Source organism: Anopheles maculipalpis, chromosome 3RL, assembly GCF_943734695.1.
Source record: "Anopheles maculipalpis chromosome 3RL, idAnoMacuDA_375_x, whole genome shotgun sequence".
Taxonomy (NCBI): Eukaryota; Metazoa; Arthropoda; class Insecta; order Diptera; family Culicidae; genus Anopheles; species Anopheles maculipalpis.
In genome coordinates, this window is record NC_064872.1 from 20,176,231 (window position 1) to 20,191,665 (window position 15,435).

Here is a 15,435-nt window from a genome sequence, read left to right on the forward strand (position 1 = left end):
TATTTTTAAAGCATCAAATTTACAAAAATGAGTCACCTAAAGGTATACTATTTGCAAAAACTCCTAATTTTGTTACATTACACGAGCACAGCCACACCTACAATACACTATCAAAGCAGCATAAAACGGTAAGAAATATATTGTTCAAGAAAATGGCACAGCAATACGACCTTCATAAATCTCGATCTCGGCTTCTGCTTTAAGCTGTTTATGATTTCGTTCGTCACTTACCTTTTGCCACGCCAAAATTCATCTCAAATTTCCCACCTTTTGTTTAATCTTCATCCATCACAACACGCTCGGGGAGCTGGGAATCATTTCGTCCTGCTGAGGCTTGTAAATTACCAACAAATTGTCTTTCATTCATTGATTGCCTAAGAACACGAGCGATTGCAAATGAATGGTACAAGATCCGGTTTTGCTCTACACAATGGTGGGTTTTTTCAGTTCAAATGATGATGATGATGATGATGATGCTGATGAATGCCTTTGAGCGGCTACCTTCCGCTTCCGAAATGGGGTGGAAGATCAATTTTTATTCATATTACGAATTATGTAATGCTGTTGATTGATTGTCGGTAGAGATGAATAGCAGATACACGGGCATGCAACATCAAAACAGTTCGGTTGGAGGCAATCACGAGTCGAAGGTTTTATTGCTAATTGCAATTAGTGAAATGAAGCATTGGTGGAATAAAGCCACTTCCTGGTAAGAAGGACCATACAAACAACCTCCGTACTACATAATTATTAAAATTTTCTTTTATCGTAGAATTGCTTCAAACAAAGCGGTTCTTCAACATAAATCGTCTCAACAAACACTCAAATGCTTTCTTCAACAAGTTTCTTCCCGAAGATACTAGAAAGCATACCTTTCAACCCATCACATTAGCACAACTCACTCCAGCCACAAAACTAACTTTGTGTATAGGCTGCCACCAAAAGTTTCCCATGAAGGACAAAACGCCTCTATTCTTACCAGCCTAGCCAGTTTGCTCGCAGTTTGGTTGTAAAACCGAATCCACACTCACGCCCGGCTAGCTGAGCTTGGGAATGATTTTCAACAGATTTCTTAGAATTTTATACCTTTCCAAGCTCGTGTACTACTCAAAGACTTTGTCTACGGGAAAATAACACCGACCAACTTGCCTTGCGTTGTTATCCGACTTTTGTTTTTGCTGCCCGTTTCGATTGCATCACACACACACACACACATAGGAAAAAAACACCTCCTTACTGTCAGGAAGAATTTCCTAGCAAAAGGGACAAAAGCATTATCTACTCTGCCTTCCCGTGCCAAAAGAATTCCACTTTCTAGGGATGTTTTAGAATTGTCCCAAACATACGATTTCCTTCGCAGCAGGTTTTTGTTGCACCGGGATAGTACTGGGATGAGGTGTGAAACTATCTTCGAGGACAAAAGAACAAATCACACACTGGGACGGACACACACACATACACATTTTCTAGATTCCGGTATCTAGTGAAAAGGAGTGCTGTTTTCTGCACCGAGCTGCATGCTGGAAAATGTGCACCAGAAAGTTAGCACACTCCCCTAAGTCGAAAGCCGGAAGGTGGTCTTCGCAGCAGCGTTTCTGCGCTTTGTGCTGGGAAAAGGAATTATCAGCAGGATGTGGAGGTACGCAATGCCGTACCGTTTCGTAAGCGTTGTGGCGATGGTCACTCGTTTCTTTTTCCTGTTGTTGTTGTACTTGGGCAGGTGATAAGAGTGATTGTTGTGGTGGTGGTTGGTGGTGGTTGGTGGTGGTTGGTGGTGGTTGGTGGTGGTTAGTGGTGGTGCTTCTGGAATACACACTTAGAGTTGGAGTGGAGATTGCTGCTGGTGGCACAGATTAGTGGAATGGCATTCGAACAAAGAAGGGAAAATAAAAGAGGTCATTGAGTAATATTTCTTGGAGTGTAAAATTGTGCACAATCTCTGTATCTTAAAGTCTTCTCTTTCCTGGGTCTTTGAAAACGATAAAAGGGCAACCATTTCACGATCAAAATTCGCTCTTGTTATATCACGATTGTTACAGTACGCTTCAAGTTTTATCGGCATTTTGGAGAGCATACAAAATTCAAAATTCATCAATTGATATTTTACTGCTTTTGAATTAATATACAGTAAATGAAGCAAAATAGTATTCACTTCCTGCTAGGGATTAGTAGAGTTATGCTACTTCTTCTTCTACTTCTTGGCTTAACGACCTTTAAGGTCATGTCGGCCATCGAAATGACTTACTACACTAGCCGATACCACGTAGTTGGTAAGTCCTCACTACGGGATCCGTCCGGACAGTCCGAATGGGATTTGAACCCCGGTACTGCCATTTAAAGACCGGCGCCGCTGTCGCCTTTACCACCAGGCCGCCCCAGAAATGGCCAGTAATACTACTATGAAGCCTGAAAGTATGCAATCACTGTGTCGATCGACACCTTCTATGTAAAATTTGGATATCTTTGATTTCTTCCCTAATAGACTGATTTGAGACAGCCAAGTGATGTAATGGAAAAAAAGCCCGATGCTGGCATGACAAACCCTGTAACAAATCACATCGAGGCTCGAGCGAGAGAGAGAAAGAAAGAGTATAGCTCCTGAGAGAAGACGCATTTCAACTTACATTGTGCTGAGTTTCACTGAAAAATTCGGTTGAAAAATAATACTTCAATTACACACTTCCACGACTAAGACAAGTTCATGTCTTCCTAAACTCTGAAAATCTGAAAACTGCTGCAGTGCATAATTAATAATTTTTAACAGCAAATTTTCTTAATCAGCGAATAATCTTTTGTCAGTCTATTAAACAGCTAATCGTCATTCATCCCGCGCAAAGAAAACTACCATCATTTCGTTTCACTTCAAAACTCTGAGTGTCCGAATGTTTGCTCGTCGACCAGCCCATCCTTGTGTTGCTAATGATGCTTCACTTAATCAGCATGTTCGAAACATTCTGCACCGACTAACCTTAAGTTGCTTGTCTGTTCTATGTTTGTGAGCACTGTCTATACCTATTTTAAATCAGCCTTCGACAGTATTTTTGTCATACAGTGCAGTAGTTTATGACAGTTTTTGTCATAAACGAACAAAGACCTGCTCGTAATAACCTCTCCGCAGAACGCAACTCATTCATTCAATAACTCGCAGCATCCATTTGACTTTCATGACCTGATATCACTTTTTAGATCGTTCCTTAAAACGCCATCAAACAAATATTCCAGCATTACTCTTTTATGAATAATCTTGAGCAATACATAAAAACTAAATAACTTTTGATGAAGCCTTGAATTCAGATGTTTAATGAACAAACAATTGAATATTTAAACCATATATCCGTTCCAAACTTTCTCAACTCTCTATTTGAACATTCATCTTGTCTTTGCTTAGACGATTCACCAATCAGAAAAGTTTCTTGACTTGAACAAATGTACAGTTTCGAATGCGTCGAAAATTTTCTACCATCGGATTACATCGAATGTAAATGACGTTGTTTTGAATAAGTCAACATTATCATATCCCAAAGTCATCCCTCTTCTTGCCAACACATCTCTCCTGTCCTTGTGAAGATTGCCATGCACCTGAAAATGGACAAATGACGAGAAAATGCTTCTCAGTCAGCTGGTGAAAATTCAACAGTGACACACCCACATCCATGCGGTCTCACTCACCAAAGAGAGTCAAAAAAAAAGCTTACTTCCGCTGGTTTCTGGGTGGTAGCATCACCATCACAAACAAACTGCAGCAAGCGTAAGTATTATTTCGTGTGATGCATTTCGCTATCTGTTTCCATTTGTCCAACCTCCAATGGAAAGAAAAACTAATCCCACATTCTCGCCCCAGCTTCGACCACCAGCGCTTGCTACCGATGATCTCAGGCAATGGTTTATCACGGGCGAGTGTAATTTTTTTTTCCTCTATGTGCGAAGGCGAGTGATGAGGGTGCAATGTTGTGTTTTTGTTATTTATTTACTCTATGCACACTCCACACCCCAACATCGTTTCCACAGAATGCCCTTTAAATTGAATTTACTCTCTGAAGTACACCCAACTCGACAACTGCACATTTGCCATGCTTTTGTGTTCACATCTTGTGCACGCGAATCTCACTCCTCCTGGGGTCCTGGGGTCTCACTGGGTGATGTTTGTGATCCCGAAGACACCTGTCCCCGGGCTTTTTACTGCGGGAATGTGCATGGCAACGCAAGTGCAACATTTGTAATCATTGCAGTTGTGTTGTGTTGCTTTGTTATGCAGCTATCGTCCGCTGAGTGTAGGTTGGCCCAGAAGGTTACTTTTGGTTCACCATTTTTTTTTTCGTAACACAACCAAGCCTCAGGTCTATGGATGAGTTTGTTTGGTCATGGTTTGCAGGTGTTCTAGCCTGTACTAGACCGATGTGGTTAGTTGTATGGTTTGCTATGCAGCTTACCGTGTACAGCTTATTCTTCAAATATTTTCCCTTGTAAACTCTTCATTTTCGGTATGAACTTCTGTTTGGTGTTTGGTGTTTGGTGGTGGTGGTGCATTATCGCTTAAGTACATGAGTACAGAACTCTTTCTCTCTCACTGTGTACTTAATTAAAAGCCTCATTAAGTAAAATGACGTACATCACATCAGTTGGTAAGATGTTGCTGGAACAAATGTACCACTACTAAATAAGCTATGGGCAAATGTTTGTGTGTGTGAACAAACACAAACTGGTTGCATGCTGCCGTACTTGCGTTGATCGTAACTTGCAAAAAAGCAATTTTGCTTCACTAACAATTGATTCGCTTCATGAAATGTGTTCAATAAATGCCTCCCCTGCTATCGGAGAACTTTGATAGATTCGGCTATAATTTATCAATTTCCCGATGCGCCTAAACGCACCAGCATCTTCCATAAACCGTACAATCATCCAAGCGAACGGCAGTGCTGAAATGATAAAAGTTTTACGCAGTCTCATTTGAAATCTATTTGCCTAATGGCACGAAACCACCTTACCAAGCAGATTTGTGTGTAAAAGCAGGCATTTGGAAAAAGTTTTCGAAAAATGGGCATAATTTTTCCTCTTGCCTTGCCTGGGTTGGTTCCGCCTGGGGTAGGAAATTGTTTCAATCTTTTGTAAAATCTGGTGTCAATTGAGTGGAATTGAGCGCATAATGATAAATGGAGGTTGGGTTTTTGGCTGCTTTGCTCGTACGTCTGCTGCAAACCGAAGCAGAAACAGGTTGATGAGAATCGATTGTTTGACTTGATGTGTTTGAATAAGTTGCAGCCAAGACATAAATAGGTTCTTTGAAGAGTAAAAACAAATGCCACTATGAAAGAAAATTTAAAAATAGATTTCCTTGACAGCTTAAATCCAAAAAAACACTGGAAATAGCATAACTTTAGGCGTTTTAGCACGATTTTACAGCACCACAGGATTGTTTCTAATCAAACTTAGCATTACCTTCCTCTTCTTCTTGGCTTAACGACCACTAAGGTCGCGCCGGCCATTGAATGGCTTACTAGACTCTTCCCAATACCACGTAGTTGTGTGGTGGGAAGAAGAAATTACTCGGACGGTCGTCATGTGGTGGAGAAGAAGAAACTTGGACTTATAATCGCAACGAGAACGGAACAACGTGGTAACTGAGTTGTTGCTAACTGTGCGGGCCAATATCTTTCTTTTATCTGACTGTCCAGGCAGTCTGAAGATTCTAGATGAGAATCTTCCTTACAGGAAAGTTGGAGACATCGAGGTCTGTTAGGGGGACTCTCGATGCTCATCGGCGGAACAAGTCGGACAGGCGACTTTGGATGTTCAGAAGGAATATCCCTTACAGGCATGTTGGAGGTTTGAGGCCTTACCTTGAGCTGGCAGACACTCAAACCTCTAGAAATAATTGAACGCAAGGTTTAGCTTGTTGTACCTTCTCTCTCCATCTGCACCGAAGGCTTCCTAGACCGCTTTATTTATACCCAATTCTTACAATAGTTTTTGCTCGTTTTTTGTAACCAAAAATTGTTTCTTAGTGGTTGTTCGTTTTGCTATTGCATTTTGCTATTGTACAAAAATATTTACGTAAGCATAACATGTTTCGCGATCGATTGCTGCACTTGCAAGAAATGTGTCGGATATCATACGTCGTTGGATCTATATGCTTGCTATGCATGAAATTACTTGTTTGTATTTTGTTGTTTTGTGTTGCTGACCATAGTTTTGGACTCGCTGGTTGTTTTGAACTGATATCATATTGCATTGCGTCACTCGCTAGCCGGGTGCGCTGGCTAGCGTTTGAATGTTCATGTTAAGGCGTGCGCGTGGTCAAAATAGCTGAATGCACATTTCTTACGATCTTGGTAAATTTCTGGTCACCGTATAATGCTACGTAACGCTTGTTGTATGCGAAATAATGTATACTCTAATGAGATGTTTAGCAGATATGCTACAGTTGGATAGTCAGTCCTCACTACGGGGGGACGGTCCGGAAGATTTTTGAACCCCGGTCCTGCCGTTTGAAGACCGCTGTCACATTCACCATTTTTGGGTATAATTCCTTTTAATTTTTTTTTCATTACACAGTGTGAATGACGCCTTCAGTTAGGCAAGTGGTTAATCTAGCAACTTCAAATAAAATTTGCAAGATTTATTTCCTTATTTTTTATATTTTTCAATAACGGTATTGTTGAGAGGTTGAGCTAGTTAGAACCATAAAATAAACAGAAACTGTACAATTCCATGTGTAGCTGAAACACTTTCCTCGTATTACAGTAATTGAATCCAGCTACGTTTCATTTATGTGTAATTTTATATTCCTCTGCATTCGATTCGCATGAGCATTTTGCAATCACTTATTGTGTTCGCTCAGAACATCGTGACCAGTTGGTTGCTGACGGTTGGAAAAATCGACTCAATTCCCTCCGTACACGTTCGTTCGCATGACAAATTACAGCAGCAACAATACCCGATTTGTCAATGTGTGTGTCGTTATCGGAAAGGGAACAAATTGGCGTTCCAAGTAGCACCGTAGACGTTCGATTGCCGAAGGTAAGCTTACAAAACTATTGGTATGAATGATCACTGGGGTGTAATTTAGTAAATCAGACATTTATTCTGAAGAACATGAACAAAAGACTATAAAAATAAATAGGTTTTAAACGAAATCATGATAACCGAGTGAATAACATGGGATTTTAATAAGAGATGTTCTGGTATTAAAATCACACAAAGCCTATGCAATTCTTCTAAACTCATGCTAATAATCGAAAAGAAAAACGTATAAGCGGAACTCATTTTAATAACTCATCACTATTAGACAGCAAAAATACTCCAGCTCTTCAAAAGAAAAGCCTTTTTTTAACATTCCCTGTACGTCTCTTCGCAGCAATTCGAACACTTGTAAGTTCAAACGAGTAATTGTAAAGTACTAAACCAGAACTAATAAAATTCCTTCCAATTCTTTGAATGTCTTCACCATTGCGTTCGTCACTTCCATACCGACACGGGGAAGTGAAATTTCATAAATGAATCAAGATAAAACGCTGCTTGCTCCGTTCCAGGAAAATGTTCTCCAACAATCTTAAAATCTTGCTTTCCTTTTTGCTTGAAGTTCCGCTTTTTATAGCACCAATCCGTGTCACCTATTTGAAGCTGAAAGGCATGTTCCAATTTCACGTAAACACCCTTCCCGATGAGAGATATTGCTTGCATCAGCACCAACGGTGCTATCAGAGATGCGGCAATGGAGAACCCGGCTCTTTTTGTACTGGTATTTTTCTGCTCCAATTGTGAGTGTTAGTTTCCTGTTCCTGAATGACCTGTATTTCTTCTACAGATTCCGCCTTTTTTTTTTTGCTGGTATCAAAACGAAACGAAAAAGAATGGGGCGAAAAATAAAATTAGACGTCATAGAAGCGGTACGAACGAAGGATGACACTGTCAATAGAGGGACACGGGAGTCCCACACGGGAGTGAAAGAATTGTCAGAAAAGCGAGAGTTATGTTCGGTAAGTGAACGAACGAAGAGGTATAGCAGAGGCGGCTGTTGTGGCGTGGCCATTGTCCGAAGAAATCGACCTGGGGAATCGTGCAGAATTTGCACCGGATGTGGACAGTGGAACCAACCGGCGATTGCGATTGAAACGGAAGCGCGGTGTATGAAAGCGGGAAAGAGAGTGCGAGCAAGCCCTCTTGAAGGTCTCCATCGAACCGAACGTGCCATTCCTTGAGGCGAACAAAAGACAACGTACACCGTAGGACAAGGGCAGCAAGCTGATTGCAATCTGGTAGCAAGGTGCTTTCGGTAATTGATGGCATTACAGTGATTGCATGCTTCAGGATCGACGACAAAGACCGCCAAGCTCTGCTCCAGCTTACACCATTGTGCCTCCGGAAGACGAAACACTCGCGGGCACACAGGGTCCGGCATCCGGTGCAGTGCCAGATGCCGTGCTGCAAGAATGTTGACTGACAATTAATGTGGTTGCACACCAGCTGAGACCCTTGGGTGGGCTTCGGTCTGTTTGGCAAAGGTACCGATGGTAGCGAGTGGGAAAGCATTATTTGCCACCTGCTGCCAACCAGGCGTTCGGTCGGGTCCGGTGGTTTTACCCGTACAGCACAATTCCAGCAATTAGACGCTGCAAAACGGTACCGGACAAAGTCCTTTAATTTCCTTCACCAGCCGAATGGTACTCCGAGGATGCATCCGGTGGGCCGGACATTGGGCACTTGATTCACACCACTAATCGTGGCCTGTGCCGTCGATCGATAGCAGGATCTGCCCGGCCTACCAGAAAAGGTGTCAATTGTGGGTTGGTTGATTGGGGACACGACGAAACCGTCATTATTTGACGATCCGGGCGGTACATTGAATGGCATTTTGTGTGGAAATACTCATGTAGGATCGTCTTGATGGGTTTTGTTGAACTTTAGAGCGTTAAGATGTTTGTAACGATAGTGAATTCTAATAAAATGATTGGGTGGAGATGAACTTTAAATTTAATATTTAAATTACAGCTGAAAAAAATAGTAACTTAATAGGACCTTTGCATCCCTTTAGAAAATTGCATTTTGTTGAGAAATGACATGCTCGATGAGGATCCTTACCTTTTTTTTCTTCTTGGTTTAATGGCTTGTTAGGTCATGCCATTCAATTGCTAATTACTTTCGAGACTTACTGGAAAAAGCCAGTCCTCACTAAGGAGGGACGGTCCGGATGGGATTTGAGCCCCGGTGCTGATGTGTATTATCTGTTCCGTCCGCAACGGATATTTCAAATCCACAAAAGAACATGTCATCCCCACCGGAACGGAATCATTCCGCTCCCGTTACCACATAGCGAAGTGGTATGAGTAGAAGAGTAGAGAGAAAAGAAGGAGTGTGATTTCCGAAGCGTCGCAGTGAACACGTGTGTACCGACAGAGCAAAAGAAAGAAAATACAGTCCACAAAAGTAAACCAACTTTATGTTTTGGCTAAATGATTTTGGTCCGAACATAAATTTTGGTCCGTCCGAACCGGATTGAAGTAGTGAAGACCGCCAACCTCCGGCTCTATGAAGTGTTTTACTGCGACCCGCCATCCTCCGGCTCTATGAAGTGTTCTACTGAAGACCGCCATCCTCCGGCTCTATAAAGTAAATAAACTGTGTATCCGCCATCTACCGGCACCGTGAAGTGTGAATTGTGAAATAACAGTTGAAGTAGTGAATCCGCCATCCTCCGGCCCTGTGAATAGTGACGCTTCAATCCGATTGCGTCATATTATTGAATCGTGATAGTGTTGAACCAGAGAATCCGCCATCTTCCGGCTTGTGAATTGTGACGCTGCTTCCCGATTGCGTCATCCCGTAGATTCCTGAATCCTTGTGTTAGTTCGTGATTTTCCAAGATCCTGTGAAAAAGATTATATGCACGATGCCACCCAAGTTGCAAATCCTCCGCGCACCGCGTAAACCCCGTGCGACGCGTGTAGCCCGCCTCCAACGCGCCGCTCCTAGCATGTCCAGCACACCTCTTTCCTCCCGCGTCATACAAGTGAAACCTTCCGTGGTTGTCCCTCCAAGTGAAGAATCCAGCGTAGAAAATAATGTTACTGTGAAAGTATCACCGGAGGTAGAATGCAGCGCATACATGTGTGACTTGGCGTTTCAAGAATTGTCACGTATAAACCATGTGCTTACGCAGAACAAAGCCGAAAAGGACACGGTATCGTCAGCGCAGTGCAAAGTGTTTCGCAGAAAAATAGATGCATCGTATGATGAATTCGACAAGCACTATGGTGAGTTGGTAAAACGTGTTAGTGTGAGTGAGCGTTCCAAGCATGAACTAAGATTCCGTGAATTCCGATCCATCCACGAAAAGGTCTTGTTGGAATTAGAATGTATTGAGGAAATCCTACTAGAAAAGAAACCAACACTTGCAGGGTTTTCCAGCAACGCCGTTCCGTCCATTGTAGTCCATGCACCGCTCCCTAGACCGATTCCTTCGTTCAGTGGAAAATATGAAGAATGGGAACGTTTCAAGACCATCTTCAAGGACGTTGTCGAAAAATCAAACGATAGTTCACGCATGAAGCTATATCACCTGGAGAAAGCGTTGTGCGGTGAAGCGGCAAAAGTGATCGACGAAAGAACTATCAACGAAGGAAATTACGAACGTGCATGGCAGCTTCTAACCGATCGATACGAAAACAAAAGGCGTTTAGTTGATATTCACATCCATGGTCTGTTAAACCTAAAGAAACAGCAGCACGAAAACTACGAAGAACTGGCTCACTAGTGGAAGAGATAGACAGCCATATCGAGAACTTGAAATACCTTGGAGAAGAGTTTGCCGGACTTTCCCGTGCAATGATTGTGTATCTCATCGCTCAAGCTCTTCATCCTGAAACGAAGAAACTGTGGGAAGGTAGTGTCGCCAAGAATGAACAACCCGGCTATGAAAAGACCATGTCCTTTTTGAAAGATCGTGTGTCCGTGTTAGAAAGATGTAAGAACCCTGTTTCAAGCACAAATATCAGAGAAAAACAGATTACGAACCCAACAACAAAGAACCATGTTTTTGCTGCAACCGTTTCTGACCAATGTGAGATTTGCCATGGAAATCATAAGAACGTTCAGTGCTCTATTTTAACCAACCTGAATCCTACCCAACGAAATGAACGAGTCCGAGCCACTGGTTTGTGCTTCAACTGCTTGCGAAAAGGCCATCGTATTCGTGATTGTCCGTCCGACAAATCCTGTCGCAAATGCCATCGTAAACACCATACGTTACTCCATAGCGAAACCAAATTCCTGTATGAGAACACAACCCATCCTACGACATCCAGTGTAAACGTGCAACCGAATATGGCATCACAGTCCCGCCCAAATAGAAACATGAATAACCCTACCATCGCCGAGCAACCTGTGCCCTTCACATGCTCATCAAACGTCGCCCAAACTTCCAAGACTGTGTTGTTGCTCACTGCTGTCGTGAATGTGTATGATAAGTGGAATATGCCGCATCTCTGCCGCGTTCTGTTGGATACTGGCTCACAAGTCAATTTTGTGACCGAAGAGCTAGCTCATCGTCTTCAACTTCCTGTGAAACCAGCTAACGTTCCGATTACGGGTATTAACGCGCTACGCACACTAGCCCGTGATAAAGTGGAGTTGAAAATAAGATCACGTGTCTCCTGCTACGAAGTGAATCTCGAGTGTTTGATAACCCCTAAAGTGACCGGTACCATTCCAACATCCAACGTGAACATCGACCTTTCGCTGTTACCCATCGGAACCATGCTAGCAGACCCAATGTTCTTCAAGCCGCAAAAGGTAGATATGTTGATCGGAGCCGAGTTGTTCTTTGAAATCCTGAGGCCGAACCAACTTGAACTTGCAGCCAATATGCCGATGCTACGAGAGACACATTTCGGATGGATTGTGTCAGGAACCGTTGAAGATCCACAGGAACACGTTTCCACTCAGCGATCCTGTCATGCATCGGTAGAAGATGTCGAAGAAATGATGCAAAGGTTCTGGCAAGTTGAGGAAGTTCCAAGCGCCTCTAAGCTTTCCAAGGAGGAGCTAGATTGTGAAGCACATTTCATATCTACCTACCAACGAGACGAAACCGGCAGATTTATAGTCAGACTACCCTTCAACGAAAGCTTGGATCAACTAGCCGACTGTCGAGCACTCTCCCTAAAACGGTTTCTAATGCAGGAGAAGAGACTGATCCGCAACACTGAGCTACAAGAGCAGTATAAAACGTTCCTTGAAGAATATGAAGCTTTAGAACACTGCCGAGAAGTGCGTGAGGAAAATGATCCTCCAAACCGCCAAGTCTACTATATGCCGCACCACGCAGTTCTCCGTCCATCGAGTTCCAGTACCAAATGCCGCGTCGTGTTTGACGCCAGTGCTAAGCCGTCACCATCCCAACTGTCATTGAACGATGTACTTCAGGTTGGTCCTGTTGTACAGAACGACCTGTTCTCTATCGTACTGCGCTTCAGGAAATTCAGGATTGCCTTTTCTGCCGACATTAGTAAGATGTATCGCCAAATACGCCATGCCGAAGATGACCAACGATTCCTGCGAATTTTCTGGCGAAGTGACCCGGCGCATCCCATGCGAGTTCTTGAACTGTGCACTGTTACCTATGGCACAGCTTCCGCGCCATACCTGGCTACAAGATGTTTGGTACAACTTGTAGAAGAAGATGGTGGTGCCTTTCCTTCAGCGTCCCGAATAGTGAAAGAAGAAACGTACATGGACGATGTACTTTCCGGAGCATCATCAGTGGAAGCTGCAATCGAAGCGCAGCAAGAACTGAAACAACTCCTTCTGCGAGGTGGCTTTCCGATCCACAAGTGGTGTTCCAACTCAACCGAGTTTCTCGAACAAATTCCCGAAGCAGACCGTGAAAAGAAGATCCAGAATGCTGAAAGAGACATCAATGAGACCATCAAGGTGCTAGGTGTGTCTTGGGATCCGAATGCAGACACACTATCCGTAATGAATCCTACCAGCCCGCCAACGCCAACTGATCCTGTGAAGCATCATGTCACCAAGAGAATGCTGTATGCTGCCATAGCCAAAATGTTTGACCCTCTTGGATTAGTATCACCCGCTCTGGTACTAGCCAAGCTTCTGACGCAACGATTGTGGAAACTAAAAATCAGCTGGGACGAGCCGGTCGACGAAGCAACACATCGAGAGTGGCAAGTATTACGAACATCGTTTAATCATTTGAGATACTTTTCTATCCCTAGATGCGTCACGTTTGATGGAGCCATTGAGTACGAGCTGCATGGATTTTCCGATGCCTCGTGTACTGCTTATGGCGCCTGCATCTATGTGAGAAGTATATTCCCAGACAACTCCGCCAAGCTTCAACTACTCACCAGCAAATCGAAGTTTGCGCCGTTACACGACCTCTCCATCCCGAGAAAGGAGTTGTGTGCAGCCCTCTTACTTACTCGGCTCGTGCAGAAGGTGTTACCTGCAATTGATTTACCGTTCCGAAAAATTGTGTTATGGTGTGATCGCACAATTGTATTAGCCTGGATTAAGAAACCACTCCATCAGCTGCAAGTATTTGTAAGAAACCGCATTGCCATCATCCAAGAAAGTACGAAGGAATGTTTCTGGGAATATGTCCGTTCCCAAAACAATCCCGCTGACATCGTGTCCAGAGGTCAGCTTGTTGAATCCCTAATGAACAACGATCTATGGTGGCACGGTCCTGAATATCTACAAAAAGCTGAATATGAGCTAGAGACGATTGAATGTATTCCCGATGATAGCCTGCCATAGCTAAAAGAAGTAGTGGTCACAACCGCTGTGAGGACCGACGTGTTTCCCCTGTACAAGTACAGCAGTTCAAAAGACAAAACGTGTTATGGCCAATGTATTACGATTCATAAGAAATTGTCGTAAACCTTCGAATCAATGTGAATCGTCCCCGTATTTGACCGTCACTGATCTACGCCGATCTACTGAAACGATAATGAAACTGGTCCAACAAATCCATTTTGCTGACGAAATCAAACGTGTGGTTGCCAATGTACCAAGCAAACTATTTCCCAATCTTCGCCCAATACACCACGATGGCCTACTTCGAGTGGGAGGTCGCCTGGACCGTTCACTACTTCCCTTTGAAGCGCGCCACCCAATTATTCTCCCGAATAACGGCCCGCTAACGGCTCTTGCAGAACCGTCCTTGGAAAATGTTAAGGCATCCCGATTGTCCAGATGGCAACATCTACAACTGCTCCGTGAACATTTCTGGCGTCCCTGGAGCCAGGAATACTTGAACACCTTGAACCACGTAAGAAGAATCTTCAAGCAACACCTAACATCCGAAAGGGAATGATCGTACTTCTCCAGGATGGCAACCAGCCACAGATGAAATGGAAGATGGGTAAAGTTACATCCGTCTTCCCTGGTAACGACGGTTTAGTTCGAGCCGTCGATGTGTTCAGCGGAGGATCTACCTATCGTCGCAGCATCAACAAGATTGCGCTGCTACCAATTGACGATAATACGCCCGTTCCTAACAGCCAACCATAAGTATTGAGTTACCTCAACGGGGGGTGTATGTTCCGTCCGCAACGGATATTTCAAATCCACAAAAGAACATGTCATCCCCACCGGAACGGAATCATTCCGCTCCCGTTACCACATAGCGAAGTGGTATGAGTAGAAGAGTAGAGAGAAAAGAAGGAGTGTGATTTCCGAAGCGTCGCAGTGAACACGTGTGTACCGACAGAGCAAAAGAAAGAAAATACAGTCCACAAAAGTAAACCAACTTTATGTTTTGGCTAAATGATTTTGGTCCGAACATTATCCTTAGTAGTCAAGCGACAAAATAAGTAAAAGAAGAACGTCAGGAATCTAACTAGCCTTTTTAGAAACGTGATTGTGATACATAAATTGGTTCAAATTAGCACACCAAGGGATAAGCACAAATTTTTTTTAAGTATTGCAACTTTTGGTTGAACATTCTTAGTTATTTTTTTAATCTTGCAAAAAGCAACCTATTACCTATAAATTAACCTATAAATGCATTGCAGCGTCTTAGCTACAGCCTGCAATTTTAACGAGTTACGCTTGGAAGTGTGTAACTTATGCATTAAAAATTTGCTTTTTTCAGATGCTTTGTAAAATGGAAAGAGAAAGATACTGTAACAAATCGAATTTCAGTTATTTTTTCAACACTTTATAATTGTTGGTGTCGCATCGATGTGCCATTGGTTATCGACTCGGCAAAATGTAAATGGTAAACATGCGATCAACCAAAAAAGAAATAATAATCAGGCGATCGAACGAAAACAATTAAATTAAGTCAAATTTATCCGCTGACTGCGGATCGGTCAGCATTTTTATAGTATAAATTAGCGAGTAAGAATTTGAATAAAGCAGCATTCTTACCAACACCTTAGACTGTTCATTGAAATCGGAGGCATCCTCTGGTCT

At 43.0% G+C, this 15,435-nt stretch overlaps 2 protein-coding genes across 2 annotated transcripts in view; one reads left to right on the plus strand and one right to left on the minus strand.

Annotated features, from left to right (window-relative positions):
- Window positions 1-15,435, minus strand: part of LOC126565490 (uncharacterized) — a 500,287-nt gene that overhangs the window by 183,532 nt on the left and 301,320 nt on the right. The window lies entirely within an intron of this gene.
- Window positions 11,350-14,529, plus strand: LOC126560464 (uncharacterized). Its single transcript, XM_050216423.1, has 2 exons — window positions 11,350-13,182; window positions 14,347-14,529. Exons 1-2 carry the CDS (start codon window positions 11,350-11,352, stop codon window positions 14,527-14,529), a joined length of 2,016 nt encoding a protein of 671 aa, XP_050072380.1.